At 34.2% G+C, this 20,392-nt stretch overlaps 1 protein-coding gene across 1 annotated transcript in view; it reads left to right on the plus strand.

Moving 5' to 3' along the window:
• The window catches only part of LOC123709291 (von Willebrand factor A domain-containing protein 8), a 33,239-nt gene extending 25,636 nt beyond the window's left edge, over nucleotides 1-7,603 (plus strand). Inside the window, exons 12-21 of the mRNA XM_045660500.1 lie at nucleotides 202-407; nucleotides 693-880; nucleotides 2,046-2,205; nucleotides 2,456-2,611; nucleotides 3,311-3,419; nucleotides 4,789-4,909; nucleotides 5,328-5,508; nucleotides 5,820-5,965; nucleotides 6,383-6,484; nucleotides 7,399-7,603. Of these exons, the coding sequence (XP_045516456.1) occupies nucleotides 202-407; nucleotides 693-880; nucleotides 2,046-2,205; nucleotides 2,456-2,611; nucleotides 3,311-3,419; nucleotides 4,789-4,909; nucleotides 5,328-5,508; nucleotides 5,820-5,965; nucleotides 6,383-6,484; nucleotides 7,399-7,507 (1,478 nt within the window). The 3' untranslated portion in view covers nucleotides 7,508-7,603. The remainder of the gene's footprint in view (nucleotides 1-201; nucleotides 408-692; nucleotides 881-2,045; nucleotides 2,206-2,455; nucleotides 2,612-3,310; nucleotides 3,420-4,788; nucleotides 4,910-5,327; nucleotides 5,509-5,819; nucleotides 5,966-6,382; nucleotides 6,485-7,398) is intronic.
• Nucleotides 7,604-20,392: the final 12,789 nt, after the last annotated feature.

Genomic DNA, 20,392 nt, shown 5'->3' on the forward strand with positions numbered 1-20,392 from the left:
CATAAATTTTTACCATCAATACAATTAATTAATAAGAATAAAACGACGTTTATTGCGATAAGAAGAACTATTCAACGTTTTTAAAAATATTGTCTTTGTATACTTTATTTACTTATTATTCATAATTTTATGAAAAAAAAAAACAATTTCGGGATTTAAACAATCTGAGATAAAAAACCATCAGAACTTTAAACATTTCAGGTGATCTTTTCTCGTGTCACGCGGTGGACAATCCTTCAATAGAATCGGAGTTAGAATTACTGAGGTCGTATGGACCAAACGTCCCCGAAGACGTTATGAAGAAATTGGTGCAAGCTTTCGCCTTATTGAGGAACATGGCTGACCAGGGCCAACTGACGTATCCTTACTCCACAAGAGAGCTGGTTAATATTGTCAGGCATTTGCAGGTATGTATTTAAACATAACTGTGATGTTGCTTTCGTAACTATAACTTGAAACGGTAAGCAAAAGTACTGTTAACCCTAAAAAACTTTATTAAAGTACTTAGGACCTTAATAAAATGCCGGCAACGCACTTGCGTGCCTTTGGCAACATGAGTATCGTTTAACATCACGTTAGCCTGCTGCCCGTTTGCCCACTGTTATGTATTTAAAAATAAACGGATAGATCGAATCACAAATTCGTCCATGTCCGAAATTCGTCCAATGTCCGAAATTCTTCCGAATTTTCAGAAATATCCAGACGAGGACCTGGCTACGGCGATAGGTAACGTGTTCGATTTCGATCGATACAGCAAAGACATGTCCGACACGTTACTAGAGGTTTTGCATTCGAGCGGTCTCCCCACCGAAGGAGTGCTGGAAGGCAGATCCAAAGATGCCTTGAAGAAAATTCAGCTTTCCATCGAGAGGATTAGTGGGTGAGACGATTTCTTATATATTATGATAACATATCTTGAAACCTTTTGTATCTTCTACCGCATTTACCATGGAGAGTGTTCAGAGGAGTTGTTCGGACAGCTACAGCTGACTTTCATCATCGGACGTCAAGGCAATACAAAATACAGTCCGTATCACCTCGACATCCGTCGTTTCACAACTGAGCGTTTTTTAAAGCAGTTTATGCCGCGCACTAGCACTATGTGGAAAGATGCCCAGAAGATGTCAGATCTTAGGGTCCTTCAAGAAAGAGCGTACCACGTAAAAGGCCGGCAACGCACTCGCGAGGCCTTTGGCATTGATTATGTCCATGGGCTTGCCCCCTGTTTTATAAAAAACTGTTACTAAGAAAATTTTCGATTACAAATATTGAAGAAAACTATATTGAAAACTAAATTGCTTATCTCTGTATCCTACTACAATACTTCCTCTCTTTCTCCTTTCTCTTCTTCTTTCCTTTCTCTATCTCTTTTTCTCCCACGTTAAATCTTATGAATTTATGCGTCTGTCTTTTTTTGCTGTCGCTTTTTCGTTTCATCGACTTTCAAGTCACAACAATGCTAAAGAAGTTTTCACTTCAAAAGGTTGATTCTCTTATTTATATATTTTATCTAATTACTCTCTTTTTGATGACTTTTTTGTTGAAATTTACATTTACTGCTAGTTCTCAAAGGTGAGAAGAACTGGCAATAAACTCGCCATCAGTCAAGGATTTTTGTTTAACAAAATAATTTATTTATTTATTAACACTTCGTTACACTACAATATAAAAAAAATTGAACACAATTAAATCAAAAAGCCTTATCGCTTACGAGCGATCTCTTCCAGGCAACCACTGTGAGTAAAGAAAAAATAAATAAAAATGTATTAAATTAAATAAGATAGGCAAGTAGTGCAAAAATACATGTTATACACAGTTATTAAGACAAAACTAAACAGGAACAAAAAAAAAAACTAAACTAAAAAGATGATACATTATAAATAGAAAGTAAAAAGACACATAGATCACGATAATTTAAGATAAGTCTCACATCAGTTAGTAACTAATGGGTTACAACCATTAAACCAGACGTTTCAGAAAAAGGGTTTAGTCTAATTGTTCCCTTGTAAACAAATGATACTGACATTTTAATTAATATTTAACAGACAAGATGTATCATCACCAAAACACGGAAAGGAAGATCCAAAAAATGAGCCACACGTTGGTGGGAACACTTGGGCGGGTGGAACTGGTGGGAGGGATACAGCTGGCTTGGGCGGCAAGGGCGGGCCGTATAGGTTGGACAAGGGGCATGATGTCCATCAGGTATTGTTGTATTTTTATTCTTTAATGAAAAATATTACATTTTTGATTTATCTAAGTGGACAATGACAGGGAAAGACGAGCAGGATTACCTGGTGTTAGGTGATATCGCCGCCCATGGATACTCTTAATGCCAGCTCGCGAGTGCGTTGCCGGCCTTTAAATTATTAGTAATTTTTTATATACACGGAATGTTATACCCGAGCTAAAAGACTCATTTAAAACTCGATATTGTGGCGATATGGTTTTGCAGTTGTCAGATGCTGAAAAAGATGACATTCCGGATCACGTGAAGGAGGCTGCGCGTGCGATGAACAGAAAAGCATTTGCGGAACGTCTCAAGGAGATCAATATGAGTGAATACGATGCCAAATTGTATGGACAGTTTTTAAGAGCTGTTCAACCGCAGGTATTTAGTTCATTCAGTTTTAATAGGTCATAGACATTGTCTTTGGTCACATAGCTGGTATAAAAAAAAAGTGTGCGTGTACTATTGTACACACGTAAGAAGTGAAACTTCTTTATGACGTTATTTTTCGTTAAATGATCTACTGAATGCAACTTTACAGAAATTGGTTAAATAAAGTTAAATTAGATAAAGTTTAACAAAAGGCTTTAATTATCATAGACATGAACACAAATAATACAATTATTTCTTTATTTATTACTACTAAGACAGAATTTCATTAATTGTAATAGAATTATTACTATCATTGTTATCGCTATTGTATATTTTTCTTATTAATGACTTCGAATCTTTTCAAATAAACCGTGGTAGAAACAAGAAAAAGATCGCGCGTAACGGAAAGATGTGACGCGTAACCGAAAAATATGACGGTATCTTTTTTCCTATGCTGATATATAAGTTTTACTTCAATGAACAAAAATATATTTTTATTTATAAACAACCACTTGATCGGAGTAGAAACCTAAAAACCAAGACCTTATATCTCTTCGTCCGAGTTCAGTTATTGAAATCAGTCAATAATTGATTTTTTGGCATTGTAGGTTAAAACCACGTTTTACCATGCATGTTACAAGCCATAATTAGACAATACGGGACTTTAAACTACGTGTACAATTTTCTAAGTAATCAAAAATATTTCAGATCAGTGCCTTAAGGGGAGTATTGGCAGAGTTGCAAGCGAAGAAAAAAGAGAGACAGTGGAGCAGACACCAAACTAGCGGGGAATTGGATGATGGCAAAATTATCGAAGGTGCATTTTAGTATTGTCTTTTGTTAACATAGCTTTTACACATTGAAAGAAAACACTCTTTTAATCAAACACCTGGGATCCAATAATATCCAAATTAAAACCCCAAGACAAACAATCCGCGAAAATAGAGGACACCGTGAGTCATTTTTGCAAAAACCCGTCATCTTTTAGTCGATATCAACTTCGGGGCAATAAATACAGATAACACAACTTTCTCTGCAGCTGTGATACTTTTGACATTCAACACCTTTTGTCTTCAGTCGCCGTGACCACGCACGCTGTTAAGCACGCGAAACGTCGGAAAAATAAATTTAAAATTATGTAAAATAATTATAAGATTATAATAATACAAATAGCTTTAATCCGATTAAAAACTGTTTTCTTTCAAGGTGAATTTTTATATTTTTGTATATTTAGAACTGTTCCAGTCAATTGTTCTGTACGTTTAGAACGAATAGTAACAAAACATTTTTGTATGAACACTTGTGTTCTGAATGTGGAACTAAATTGAAGGGAGAGACGTTGATTGTATGACAATTCTATGAGTGATTGACGTGTATTAGACAGTTTTATCAGTTAGTTGCGGCTTTAATGTACCAGGAAACCAAAATTTTGACGATTAAGCAACTATATGTTTAGCACCTGTATTTTAATTTAAAAAAAATGTGTGCGTCTACTACTGTACACACGTAAGAAGTGAAACTTCTTTATGACCTTATTTTTCGAAAAATGATCTACTATATGCAACTTTACAGAAATTGGTTAAATAAAGTTAAATTAGATAAAGTTTTAACAGAATTATCATAGACATGAATACAAATAATATAATTATTTCATTTTACCTTATTACTAAGATTATTATTATGATCTCCGCAATTCAGTTGTGGAATAGGCTGCCCGGCTCCATACGATTGGTTATCTCTCTATCATCTTTTGATGATAAAAACTCTTCTGTATAAACATTCTTAAGATTATCCTATTCTGATCAACCGTGACTTGTTTAATTCTTGTGTTTCCTTCTCTTTTGTATTGAATCGCTATTCGCTATTCATGAATCTGTAAGATTAGCTTTTTAATTTTTTGTTATTAATATATATTTTTTTACTTTAAATTAAGGATTTAGGAAGATTTTATACAACATTTGGTTCTGCACTTACACTCATCATTTTTAGTTTTTCTCTTACTAGGTTTGCATGGAAGAGATCGCTCATTAGCGATAAGGCCGCCCGTTGCATCCCTTGTAATTTTTATGTATTGTGTTTCTTTTATTTTTGTATGAATAAATGAAATAAGCATTTTGAAACGCAAATTTTTAAAATAGGTTGCTTTATCCGTAATTTTTAAAATTGTTAAAATTGTACTTTTTTAGGTATTACAGGTGAAAAATCAATTTACAGACGTCGGACTGAACAAGAACCGCCCCCAGGCTCTCCTCCTGAGAAGCCAAAGCGGTTGAGAGTAGTTCTGGATGTCTCTGGCAGTATGTATAGGTATGTTTAAAGTTTAATTTTATTAACTTTAAACATCTTTTGGAATACACTTAATATTTTAACTTGCATCCCAGAATCATTTTTTAATGTCCAGTAATTTTGTAAATAACTAAACAATATAGTTTATACATATATCGTTTATATGTAAAACAGACGTTTGGACCAATTTTCTCGTTTAAAAATGGTATCAAACACTTGGTATATTTAGTCCACGTTTTATAAGGACGAAAGGGTTTGTTGACCATAGCTTCTAAACGAATGAATGGATTATGATGTGGTTTTATTAAAAAGATGACGTGATCGAGTTATGTTCAGGTTTCTCAACGGATCTTTTTGCCTTTTTATTATTAAAATATATAATTTTATGATATAAATGACAGAAACGGAACAAAGGTATGATTTTATTATCTTCGACTAGGTTCAATTCGTTAGACGGACGTCTAGAACGTTCGATGGAGGCCGTAGTTCTCCTAACGGAGGCTCTGAAGGGGTACGAGACCCGAATAAGGTATGACATGTTTGGGCATTCTGGGGAGGAACACGCCCTGGAGTTGATACGAGTGGACAGACCGCCCGAGAACGAAAAACAAAGATTACAGGTTAGAACAGTGTTTCCCAATCTTTTTTGTGCCATGCCATGAAAATTCTTATGAAATTTAACGTACATTAGTTTTAAATATTAATTATGTTATTAAAAAAAACATTGTACACTTAAGAAAGTTAATGGTAAAAGTTCGGCAACACACTCGCGAGCCTTCTGACAGTATAGGGTATCATTTAACCTCAGAGGACTGCCCTGCCCGTTTGCCCCCACTGTATTATGAAAAATAAAAAAAATACTGATTTTGTTGTGATGAATTTCTGCTTAAATAATTGGAGAAGACAATTTAGTGAAATATATTTATTACAGATAATCCGCACAATGCATGCGCACGCGCAGTTCTGTTGGTCGGGAGACAACACGTTGTCAGCCGCTAGTCACGCGATCTCTACGTTGGCAAATGAAGATACCGATGAATCTATTGTTCTTATATTATCTGATGCCAATCTACGCAGGTATATATATATATAGGGAAAAGATGTGATTTGTGTCTGTTAATTAAGTATAAATCGATTTGCAGTTTTTAATTTAGGTTGTTATTTGATAGGACAAAATTTAATTTTGATAGGATATCTGCTATCTCATTCATCACAGCCTAAACATAATTTGGCATAACGAGATGAAAGATTACTTAATTTGTAGTAATTCGAATGATTTCATCATTTTTGCTATTCCGGAACAATTCTTAAAAGGCCGGCAACGCAATTGTGAGCCTTCTGGGAATTCCTTTTCCTGGGAACCTTTCCAATTTTTCTCAATAAAAACCTCCACCTCAGAGTTGAATGATTAAAAAAAATCCGATCTGGTCCAGCCTTATTCAAGTTAAGAAATATATTTTGCGATTCATTTTTATAATGAAAGTTTATTTATAGATATGGCATTCCACCAGAGAAGTTGGGAAGTATCGTGACATCAGATCCCAGAGTTCAAGCCCATGTTATCTTCATCGGTGGTCTCGGGAATGAGGCTGATATGTAAGTATATACTTAATTGGATTTTTTTCATTGGATCTCTATGTAGAGCAGTGTTGGCCTCATAGGTTCGAACCCCGGCTATGCACCAATGGATTTTCTTTCCATGTGTGCATTTAACATAAGCTCGAACGGTGAAGGAAAACATCGTGAAGAAACCGGCTTGCGTTAGACCCAAAAAGTCGACGGTGTGTGTCAGGCACAGAAGGCTGATCACCTACTTGCCTATTCAATTCACAAACGATCATGAAACAGATACAGAAATCTGAGGCCCAGACCTAAAAAAGGTTGTAGCTTGATTTATTTTTTATTTATGTAGAGGACATAGTAGACTTTCAGGCACGCAATTAGGCAGCATAGAGCTTTATTCGCTTAGGGCGGTCTCATGGGATACAACTCCCTCAATAGCCTCATGACCATTGGTTTAGTATATCTTCGTGTGACGCTTAGAAGTGTTTTTTTTTGGTAATATAATTTTGTGTTTTTTGTAGGGCAGAAGTCTTGTAAGGATTGTACATTTCTTAACCATATTCTGGTTAATCGTGACTTTGTAAATCTTGTATTTCTTATTCTTTTTATTGCATCGCATTCATGAATCCATGAGATGCTTTTTAGTTTATTTTTATTTTTGTATTTTATATAAATTGTGGTGATTCTATATATTTTATAAGATTTGGTTAAGCACTTCTTTACCCATTATATTTTTTTTTTAGTTTTTTTCCTTACTAGGGTTGCCTGGAAGATTCGGTTGTTAGCGATAAGGCCGCCCGTTGCATGACTTTTACATTTTTATTTGTTATGTTATATATCTATAAAGTGTAAATAAATAGAAATTGAAGAACATCCATATAGCCACCCATCCCATAAAGCTTAGTTTTTTTTTCTCATCTAATACGCGCTATTTTCATTTGTTTCAGGATTAGACGTAAATTACCAGCGGGTCATGCGCACATATGCTTGGATGTCGCATCACTGCCACAGATAATGCAACAAATATTTGCTTCGTCATTGCTACAGAATTCATGATTTTCAAATAAAATTTATACATTGTAATAACGGTGATGATGTATATATATAAAATATGATGAAAATCGTAAATAATGTATGAAATATTTATAAGATGACCGAATTTAAATAGACAATATTTTGAGTACAAATGTCCTATTTATTTTTAAATAAATATATATCTGTTGTTAATTAGTTTTTTTACCATCCAATATAGAAAACCAAATTAAAAGCTGGCGTATTATATAGTTATATATAGTTACGTAATTTTTTTCTGTGACTCATCTCTAACATACAACATGTGGAGTTATACCGCGGCTCTTGGACATCACAATTCCAGAGGGGTCTCGAGTGTGTTGCCATTCTTTCTGAACAAGTACAATATTGTTATGTTTATACATATTGTTATTTATATTTTTCCTTTTTAGATTTTACTTTATTTAATTTTAGTTACATGTTATTTTGAGCTTTTTGTTAATTAATTATGAACTTTAACCTCTGTAGGTGTTCCTTGTTTATTGTTCCATATTAGGGTTGCCTGGAAGACATCGTTTGTTAGCGATAAGGCCGCCCGTTGCCTAATATCTTATGTAACCTGCTTTTTTGTTTATTTATATGTATGATTTTGTATATTATGGTAACGAAATGGAAATAAATAAATATTTTAAAGACTACTTATTTTCAAGAAAGCTTTGCCAAGATAATAAATTTGGTACTGTGTGAGGCGCTACACACTTATACTTGACAGCTTGTAAACACAATTCAACAAACTGTATCTTTATGAATGAGTATTAAAACTCACCTGACGGTCAAAGTGGTCGATGCTCGACTTGACAATGTTTGTTCTCGATGCGTCGGTCAATTTCATAGTTTCGGATGGTCTATGTTATCTATCTATATTAGTCTATGCGTAGTCAGATTAGATGGGTTCCCTTAAGCGACGAGAACAGACATCCATGTGTCATACACGCGAACTCCTACCCGTGGCATACATTTTCCAAGTTGCATCCCAGGTAATTTATATTCCGGGTATTTGAGTTTAAGAAAGAGCAACGCCGGCCTCCACCATTTGTGAAGTCCACGAGGAGTGTGCAAGAGGGCTCTGGAATCCCCCCAGAATAGGGAGGGCAGCCTGTGCGTCCACCACCGTCCAGAGCGTCAGGACCCAGGGTAGTCTCTGTTTCTTCTGCACCTTTCTATTTCTTAGAGCGCGGGGGGGGGGGGGGTAGGTTTGGGAGACTCACTCACCGGACGAAACGCGAGTAGTATAAGGTGAACCTAGAACCTTCACGACAGTTTTGAAATAATCTCTGTCACAGGTTATGTTAAAAGTGGGCGATGGGGTCGTCACGTATCGACACCGCATCTTTTAGATTAAAATTATTGTTCATTTTAATAGTCATTAAAAAGCTATTTTATTTTACTGTACCTAAAAAAAACCGTAACCTTAATCCTAATAGAGATAACCTACTTAATTACTCGTTAAATATTAAATACGTCTTCAATTTCAGGCTTTCGGCAATAAATTAGATTGTTTGCGTAAGCGAATCCAAACATTGTGTGCCCGACTCTCCTACTCGGGATTATACTCTCGTAAGATAAATAAAGGAATTTAAGCTCGGATCAAGAAAATCCGATAAACTAAATTAAATTGTATAGACTCGTAGAGTAAATGAAATCTAAAATTGTCAAAGCATATCTGTTTGATTAATAACTAAGATAACGGTTGTTCTTTATTATAGAGTTTGTAATTTTATTTATATACCTCCTAATTGACGTGTAATTCTTTTTTTCTAAAGTTTGTTTAATGCTTTACCTGGATCTAGATGTATATTTCAATTCAGAACAAGGATATGTAATGACGTATAAGCATCTGATAACAAATAGCACTGTATTTATTTATTTGGAAACAAGAAAGATACATCTATACAATAAAAAAAGTTAAGTTAAGACATAAAATAAACACATGTATGTTTCCACAAAAAGTTTCACTAATAAAAAATGTGATACAGAGCAAAGCAAAACCAAACATGACAGCACAAAATGTATAAAACCGGACAACAACAAACATAGCTGTAGGATTAGGACATTAACAGTTGTTTTAAATTATTTTTAAATGAAGCAGTAGAGGAGTAAGAAAAAGGGTCGATGTTATTGACGAGAAACGATTATATAGCTATGCTGTAAACCATCTTAAAGGATTGTTCTTAATACCATTAAAAGACAGCCTTTGTAAAAGCATCATATTGTCAACCCTATCTAATGCCTTTTGAAAGTCTGTGTAAATTGTGTCTATCTGATGTTTATTATCCAAACCGTTAAAAATATAATTAGTAAAAACTGTAAGAGAGAGTAGATTTACCAGCTGCGAATCCGTGCTGCTGTAGGTCAGTGTTTCCCAACGTGGGGCGCACGCCGCACAGGGAGGAAATTCTATTGTTAAAGGGGCAATTCAACAATAAAATTTATTTAGAATTTGAATTTCACTTTTTGAAAATTTACTTACTGTTTTTCATTAACAATATCCTAGGAATTTCAACCTAAAACCTGTAATTAAAGTTTCTGAAGTAAACAATTATTTTAAAAGATATTTAAGATTCACATTAATATCCTAAATTTATATTTTCAATTGTCTCGCATGCACTACAGTAATAGGATACAGTTTATAGTTTTCTTAGTCTCTTGTGTTCGCCGTATTTAATGCACATTCTTGGGACATTTCACCTATTTGTATACCATTGTATGTATTTGTTCCTTTTTACGAACGTACTATTACTTATATAACATGCGTAAGAAAGATAAACTTATCTTCCATACTAATAATATACGTCGCTTTATTGACTGAAGCTAAAATTTTATCGCTGAAATACGTGACTCGTGGAAATTGAGGGGATATTTGAGTTGTAGGCGCGAAATACGTAAATACAAGGATTAGACTGAATACTGATGAGCTTATATATTTTAGTAGTGTTGGTTAAGGGTGCGAGCGAAACCGATCGATTGATTATTCATTATGCGCATTTAAAAATTGGTAAAGGTTGAATATCCGATACTTAATGTTATTCAGAAAAGTTATGATTCACCTAGTCAACCTTCACCCAGGCGATGAAGCTTGCGAATACAGAGAAGAAATTCTGCGGCAATGATTAGACAATATTATTAAACAATCTTTAGCAATGATGGGTGACTGAGAAAAGATACTTTATGGCTGGCTTAGTTTTCACCAAGGTTAGTAAGACACCTAATTGACAAGAAAGGAAAATTATCAACGAAACAGTCCCAAAGTGACATTAAAGTGATAAGGACAACACAAAGGACTAGTTATTAGAGGCTTATAGAACGAAGATATTGTATGGTTGGAATAAATGGCTCATTTAAAATTTTAACTAAAAGCTTGTTAGGAAATAATGTGTTCTAAATACAGAAAACAAGCCTAAAATGAAAGATACTACTCAATACCAGCGGTATTCCATTGAATACTTAAAATCTTATCTAGAATAAAGTTCGTACTCACGTTGCGGCATAAATTGTAAGAAAATGCGTAATTTATTGTAGACACGTTGACAGAATCGATCGTCAGCAGTTGATTATAAGCTTAGTAGGAAATAATGCAAAAAAGACGAAAGATACTTAGTACCAGCGGTATTCCATTGAATACTTAAAATATTATCTAGAATAAAATTTGTACTCACGTTGCGGCATAAATTGTAAGAAAATGCGCAATTTATTGTAGAGACGTTGACAGAATCGATCGTAAGCAGTTGATTGCCTATTAAATTTTATAATTGAGGAAAGATCAAGTGGTCGTGGCCAGATTTTAAATCAAAATGGGGAATAATTAGATCCATAGTGTAACCTCACTTTTGTTATATTCGTATCTATGTTGTATGTATATGAGTCTTGTTTGCGGTTTGTTTATTCTGTACACATAGCCCAGAGGTTCTAAGCTAAAATAAATATTAAATTTCGAATCCCTGAACGTATAGTTCTTGCTATAAAATATTATCGATTGAAGTTATATCCCCAATAAAAATGTTTTATTGGTGTGGTTGGTAGGTATTAATACTAATTACTTGAAAGAATTGCTTCTGTGAATTTTGGAATCGTGATAAGCATATAATTGTTAATCAACACGATTGATTGATGATTTATTCTTAAACGTTTCTTAAGTAAATAATTTAGTTCATTTTTCATCTGTTATTTCGAGATTTAGTACAGTAATTAATATTTAGGTGTAGATACGTAGACAAAAACAAACCAAAGTAAGCTAAACTAATATTCCTATGGGACGGGCTTTGGTATGAGATGCTACTTGTGTTGACATGTTAGCTTTATCTCACCTCCCTCGGATAAGAAAAATATCTGGGGCTACTGCCGAGCAGGCGGAAAATAATAAACGGCTCAAACATGAGAGTCTTTCCTCCAACTTCGATTTGAAACTGGTGACTGGTGACTGGTCGTACTTGAATTCGTGTATGCGGTGATGTGAGTTATTTTTGACTATGTATTTGCGTGTTGTTCCCACGAGAATGTAAGTGCGTCCTCCTATTTCACCATGCCCCCTGCTGATGTCATGTGGAACATGGTGTTATGGTTGCAGCTCTTTACAAAAGTTGAGTAAAACAAAAAACTCAGTTGCTGCCAGTTCTTCTCTTCCGTTCTACGTCCCTTGATTTGAGAACTGGCAGTAAATGTAAAATTAGAAGCATTTAATGTATATTTCTTTTTTATTGACGTTCATAAGTGTACCTATATGAATAAATTATTTTTGACTTTGACTTTGGAGTAGAGACTCTTGGGCCGTAGGGTTCAAGTGCACAGGCTCTTATTAAAGATTTATGTTCGTGCCTGGTAGATAGTCCCGGTGACGTAACGAGTATCGCAATACAGCGAGGTAATTCTGCCAGCGTTAAAAGAACACTGTCACAGGGATCAAATTTGTTTTTATTTTCCATTTATTAATTTTTAATTGTATCTATGTATATTCCTATATTACTTGTAGCACTATGTCTATAGTGCAGAGGAGACAGCATTATTTCTATGAAAGCTCTCGGTTTTGGGCTATCTACGCTTACGTGCTTATGATCGCCGACTTTACATTATACAACTAAAGGGTATCAAATCAAATCAGCTATTGCTATTGATAACCCATTGAAATCATGAATTGGCATACATTTGTAATGCTTTTATTTTTAGCTATATATGTAATATCTTATGTAATTCCCCGACTATATTGTCTTTAGAGGTATTATTAAATTAAGTAAATTACATTGGTAACTAGGATTAAGCACTAGTTTTTTTTAAACAACTTTTTGTGCAATATTTACAGCAAAAAAGGCCGGCAACACTTGCTTGTGGATACTCACACTGCCAGAATGCTCTTCTTCGCAATGTGAGTGGCCATGTGTGGCGGTATCACTTAAAATCAGGTGATCCTCCTGCTCGTTTGCCTCCTATTGCATAAAAAAGCAAATTTTGGAAAGACGTCTCTGAAGCTTTTGTTCCACATTACTTCTTTGGAGATCGTCTCTGAGAAGATTATTGTGTGAAAACAATTTTTTTAACCGGATAAAAGCTATTTATTATAAACTTATAATTATTTCACATAATTTTATATGTAAATCTTTCCGACGTTTCGTTTACACAACTTTAAAGTTGTATGTAACATAACAACGTGACATAACAATGCAACGTAATATGTTAACATAGTAAAAGCTATCTTAACCAAAGACAATACTAGATTATTGTTTGCAATTACATATTCAACCTTATAAACAAAAGCCGACATTCACTTTTATTAAATTCTACCGTTATTTATTAACTGTTTACACTATGTTATGCTTCACAACACAGTAATTACTAACACGAATTTTAGCGTGTTAATAAATTTGCGTGCCTGCTGGGAGTGCTAGCTTCGACTACTATTTTAACATTACACTTCATTTAGATTTTGTATATAAAAAAAAAAATAATGACTGTGGCGTGGCGGTGGCGCCACAAACTTTGTAGGTCTTGGCAACAGATTTCTGTACGTGTTGAGGGTCACATCTCAATCAAGCAAGTAGGTGATCATTTTCCTGACACATGCCGTCGACTTGTTGGGTCTAAGGCAAGCCGCTTTCCTCACGATGTTTTCATTCACAGTTTGAGCGAATGTTAAAAGCGTAGAAAGAAATTCAAATGAGAGTTGCACGATGAAGCCACTAGGCCAAGACTGCACTGTAATTTAATAGGAAATAATAGAACATATGATTAAAGATATTTTAAACCAATTATAATAGGTAAGGAGTATAATGATATAATTATTTTACATTCTAAAACTTTTACTTCTGAACTAGCAACTCAAATTATTACTATCGTATTACCGTAGATGTCAAGGTGACGTCAGTGTCACTGCATCACCACAAATAATAGTTATAATTAAATATATAATAAGTAAACTGTAGCGGTCATTGAACCCATACCTATAGGCAAAAACTTATATATGTACAAGTATGTCAACATGTTTTACTCATATTATACATGTCCCGTCAATAAATCCATCAAAGTGACATTTGGACTGTTCTGTAAGACATCTGACATACATCAAAAACATTGTTTTGATATGACTTTCCGATTGAAGTTTCCGAGAAAATTTTCTCTTTCATTTACGCAAACTATCATACTTGTGTTAGCTTCTAATATTAATTTAATTAAATTCTAAACATTTTTATGAAACATATTCTTAAGAATCTTGCTACAAGTGCGCATGTGCAATAGTTACTCATTTGACTCGTTCGGTTGTTTGCGAGTTGTTACGAATTGATTCGACCATTTTCCCGAAGTGGGATGGTCGAGTCGGAGGAGGGAGTTGTGATTATAAAAGAGGTTGTGACACATGCGCACGGGCCTTTTTCTTCGTACAAGTTTGAAGTTATACAGTTCACGTAAAATCAGTGAAGTAAATTATAGTGAATTAAGTCACCATTGAAGTGTTTAATTTCCTACCCTAAGAACTAAATCAACTACCACTAACACTTGGAATGGATAATACTCACATATTATCTGTTCCTAACATACAAACAGGTCAAACTGATAACCTACTTTTTGAGGTCAGTTAAAAAACGATCATTTTAAGAAGTTACACTCTTCAACACGTAACCCTACTTTAGAACGTTTAACGTTATTAAAACGTAGTGAATTTCTACGGCGTAAGACTGATATGAGTTACATATGCTATGAGTTTCTGACTTAATGTCCTATACCTCCTAGATAGGGCAGAGAGTCCACAGTGGGGTACCTCCACTTTCGATTTTGACAATCGTATTTCATCTCGCTTCTCGCAAGTCTTTTTCGCTTTGCCTTATCGACGTGTAGCCACGTAGCACGTAGCACGTAAACCTGGCGTCGTACAGGTTTGCTTGGTACGGCTACCTTCCGTTTTCCATTCGAGTTCCAATCAAGTACCTGCTTAGGTAATTATTTGAAATTTTATTGGGAGTGTATGGCCTATTCATTTCCACTTGCGTCGCTTGATCTCCTGGCTAATCGGTGTTTCTCGGATATGGATGCGAGATGTCATTAGTGGACTTCTACGTTTCACATCAATAGAGCAGCACATATAAATGTGTATTTATAGCAACTAATTTTAAGATAAATCAATTAATTTCCCTTTACAGTTGGTGTACTACCAACCATAGTTTGAACAGCAAATAGACCAGCGGATGTAAAGTAACATCGTTGATATTTATTTCACCAAAAGGTTTTTGGCCTTAAAAATATCATAAGTCAACACGAATTTGGTGGCCGAGTTCTGTATACCCGATTTTTGTTACCTCATTATACATGCATGATATCTTAAATTATAAATTAAGTTAATTTTCTGGTTATCACCTTAAAATCTCAAATTAAAAAAATATATCGCAATAAATAAATGAATTAAAATATTTTTGTTTTTACTATTGTATGTAATAGAAATATATTTATAGGATTATTTTACATAATATGTCATCGTGTAAGTCCAAAGCAAAGTTTTTTATAATTTGTGTTTTTCATGAAAATCAATAATTATAGACACAGAAAAGATATTGTTTTTATATATAATTTTCCAAATCAGCGTCTCTGATACTTAAAGGCTCGTAAGTGCCGGAATTCGAAATAAATTAGAATCTTTATTGTTTTCTTAATCTTTATAAAGTTGAATTATAATATATAATATAATTTCAAACCGCCGGGAGTTATATAAATTGCAAATTACTAAGAAATGGACGGCCATGTTTATTTCAATAGGATCGCGTGATAGTATTCCCAGTGGATGAAAATAGATGACCTAATAGCTAAGGCGTTCCGCGAATAATTGCAAATATATTTCATTGTAAAGTACACTTCAAGGTAACTTTGCCACATTATAATATACTATTTTACTATGAATACATTATAAACCGAGTATCTATTCTAGAATCTAATATATATAGGAGCAACAAAGCTGATTTAAGCCTCCAAGGCAGCTAAACTTCATCGTCTGTTTGCATATGTTTTTACACTCCCATCCTAATAAATTCTTCATTGTTGTTATCGAAACATTTTTACATCTAATAAGATTCATTAAACTCAATTAAATCGCTGTAAATGTGTCTCTAAGTTTTTCTGATAATATTTTGAATGTAATACTATTTAACCCTAAAATATTAAAAACCTGTTAAAACGTGTTTAGTTTACATTTTAAACTGGGTTTAAAGTGGAAGAGACACAGTTTTATAAGTATTTAAACAAATAAAACGCCTGCTATCGACCGAGCCATAAGCAAAAAATAATATTATACGTTACCTGACAATAATGATATTTTGCGCGCGAACAACTGGAATAATGAGCATATAGTGAGTCCACATTTGCAACCATTTATCGAGCTCGCTTTTGTACCGAAATAATGACACTCACACGATAATTTATTCCTTCGTATTCGTCATACAAGGATCTTATTTTATATGCAATTACACAACTTAATGATATTTTTATGTTATAACTTTTCATGTGACCTAGTTTTATATAATTTGATAATATCGTTTAGTAGCAAACAGTTAGGTTGCTAACTTTGTTTGTGTATGAAATTGTTTAAACCGGACAGAAAATACTTTCTGGCATTCATGGAATTAAAGTAACAGAATTTGTTACGAAAATACGTCTGTGCTTTATAGTTAGATATCGTGACATGCACTATTAAAGAGTAGCGCAATATCAAACATATTTGAATACACAATCTTGTCAATACTTGGTTTGGAATAAATGATATGGAAACCACGAACATTTCTTTTGAGAATGGTAAATAATGCAAATTATCTTTTGTATATTGAGTAAGTGCTACGACGCTACGGCGTAGCAATTTCTAAATGTAAATCGTAGTATGTAGTGCAGTCTCGTTGAAATAAGTTTTAATACGCATTACAGTGATAAAATTTGTATAATTTATATAAGAAATATTGCGGAATATGAAATCTTTGTATGCACAAATCTAAGATTTACAGTAAAGGCTTGATGTATTTTACAATTGTGTTCATTTTTTTTCATATTTATGGTAGAGATACTGGCACGGGACAATTGCGTAAAATAATTTAGATTAGAGAGATGAAATATATAAAATGGAATAGTTTTCATCTAGGGCTCCAATCTCAATTTGCCATATTTATAACAAACAATTTTATACGTTTGTAATCAGTGTACTAAGTATTTTAAAAAGCTTTATAGGAACAGTATCTTACGGGTGTGTTGCCAGTCTTTGAGAGTATGGTACGCTTGTTTCTTGAAATCTTTAAGTCAAATCCGGAAATACCTCTATTTGCAACCCATTCCATATTGAGGTGGAGCATTGGAGAATGTGCCTTAAAAAGTGATTTTTATTGGAATGGCAGACGTCACGGTGAAAAATGATGAAACTTGGAGAAAAATATTTGTATTTTTTTTAAATGTCCAAAAAGGGCAGTCATCGCACCCATTTTTAGTGGGTGCGTTGTCGGTCTTTGTGACTGCGGTATTGGACATCTTTCGAAATGCCAACCTCAAGTATACTAAGGCTGTGTGACGTACGAAGGAGAGCGCCTTCAAATTGAGGAAACACGACAAAAGGATCTTTCTTGGAACGCGACACACGTCCTGCGTGGGCCACTTGACGCTTGTTTTTAGTGGGAAAGTGGAATTAGCGCGATCGTGTCAGCTCATTCACTTGCTTATGCAGCATTATGTAGCAGCAGCAACACTCCTTGGAATAACTGACTACGCTGCCGGAAGTAGTTGTTATTCAATTATCCCACCAGAGGGCGATGGGGTCGTCACTGCCCTACGGCTTAAAAATCCCTAAGTCGCCTTTTACGACACCACACGGCTAAAATATTGCATATTTATGACATTTTTTTTACAAGTTTTATAATAAAAAAATTTAGTAGTGATGCAGTAACCCTTTTATTTATTCTAATATTGAAAAATAACTCAATAAAAGTATTCAGATACGCCTGTACAATTTTCCAAGAAAAAATAACTTTCCGTTTCACAAAGTTTCTCTTCAATTCCGAATTCCCTTCATTCCTCCGAAATAAACGGAGGAAAGTCATACAAACTTTCAGCTTTACCTAGTTTCTGCAAATGATAGTGTAATTTTATATTTTCCTATAAGGACAATTTGTTTAAGTTCTATAGAACTCTTTTTTTATAGAACAGGGGTCAGACGGACTGGGGGTGGGTAATTAAGTGATACCACTGACAATGGACACTTATACTGTCATATTGTACGCAAGTGCCAAGTACTGACGATTTACAAAAGTTATGCAACCTTCAATAAGAAGTAAGTACTAAGAATATGTTTATTTTAACCTGATTCTATAAACACAAGTGTTCCAAGCCCTGGCGTTTTAAAGATTGGTACTGTGGTTCTGGCATCGTACAGTTGGAGATGAGAGCCAAGAGAGCCGGAAGAAGTTAGAGCGAAGTGAAATATGAGGCTCAATACGTATGGAGACTCACTGTGGACTCTGCTCCATCTAGTGGTTATAGTCAGTTAAAGTATAAACACAAAGTTTGATCTCTTTGTTTCTTTCTTTTCGATTATGCAAACAAGTACGAGAAACAAAGCACCCATCTAACATTTGTATCTCATTCTCATTCGTATACGCTTCGGAAGATTTTAATACCTAGTAATAAGTCTCGTTATGAACATAATAGTGAATCATGTTGATTGATTAAAAAAGAAGCTGCTGAATGCTAGAATACAATCAGGCTCCAATCTTGTATAGGACAAAGTAATTACGAATGCAGTGGAAACAAAGATTTAAGTTTAGATTCTAATTAATATCTAAGCTGACAGTTCTGCTGTAAATAAAAACATATCTAATAGTAAAACTCAACAATTCTCGAATCCACTCGTCTGTATGAAGATTGGTCGTAATTTTGTTACCCTTAAGTGATAATTCTGGCACAACACAAATTCTTTTTTAGTTTTTCGACAAATTTGGCATTTAAAATAAAGAATATAACCCATAATTATCACCGCATTAGATCCGTCTACTACCAAGTTCACCACTACCAGCGTTTAATAGCGATATTAGTACTGTAATATCTTTAGGTATCTTCTTTTGTTCTGGTTTTTATGTTGGATAAATTGTCATTGAACCACTACGACCAACTGAAGGTGAAACTGCGGGTCTCACCTTGTTATATAAAGAGAGTAACTGCTCAAAGAACTAAGATATTATCTTACAAATACCATATCAGCCACATTTGTTATATACTATAATAAACTTATAAATTTTATAAGTTTATTTAGTTACCTTATTTAAACCCCATTTATAACCTTAATAGTAATAAAATGTTTATTACTTATAAGTTGAGCTGGGAGCTCCCCAGTACCAGCTCCTTCCACTTGACCGTATTCCATGAAGAGCGAATTCGAAGGTTCGAATCGTTAACGACCAATCCCTTTCCGAGCGTCTTGGTATTGCCTATGTGTGGGGTCACTCTGCATCTTCTACCAAATTTGCCATGGAAAGTGTTCTAAGGAGTTGTTCAGATAAATACCTGAAGCTGAGTTTCAATATCGGACGTCAAGGCAGAATACGAAATTGCACCCGTATCACCTCGACGTCCATCGTTCCACAACTAAGCCTTTCATATGGCAGTTTCGCCGCGCACCACCACTATGTGGAACCAGCTGCCCACTGAAGTATTTCCGAAACAATTCGATTTAGGATCTTTCAAGAAAAGAGCGTACCAATTCTTAAAACGCCGGCAACGCACTCGCGAGAACTCTGACATTGAGTGTACATGGGCCGCGTTATCACTTAACATCAGGCCTCCTGCCTGTTGCCCTATTCTATAAAAGAAAAATATGAATTTTTGATATCAGACTCTATCAGACAATAACTCTCAGACTTATTCAAGTAGCATTAATTTAATTATCCCAAGAATTTAATTTAGTTACACTATTGAAAAAATACCCTTAATAAGTGTAACTAATTTTATAAGCAGGTAACAATTATGTGATAAAAACATTTAGTAATAAATATAAGAAGATCACACGTAGATTTTATACAAATGTTTTAAATCTTTAATAAGAATAGTAATGTTTAACATTCAATAATCTTAAATAATATAACATTACTGAAATACAATAAACATTAATGTTATGTAAATTGTACATAATTAAGAAAGTTAACTTTTATATCTTCTAACGACGAAAACCTTATGCCACAGATCTTTGTTGTCAACGGCAACATGCTGACCTTTGCACTATATAATGGCATAGCAGTCGTTATCCAATGCCATTTTCATTGTTCAAGCCTCAATAAATCCCGTTTCAAACGAGTAATGGATGCAATAGCGAGGAAAATTCCGCTCTTTACAAGGCTAGACGTTCTTTAGCACAGGAATAAATTCAATTCATCC

This window comes from Pieris brassicae, chromosome 5 (assembly GCF_905147105.1).
Source record: "Pieris brassicae chromosome 5, ilPieBrab1.1, whole genome shotgun sequence".
Classification (NCBI taxonomy): Eukaryota; Metazoa; Arthropoda; class Insecta; order Lepidoptera; family Pieridae; genus Pieris; species Pieris brassicae.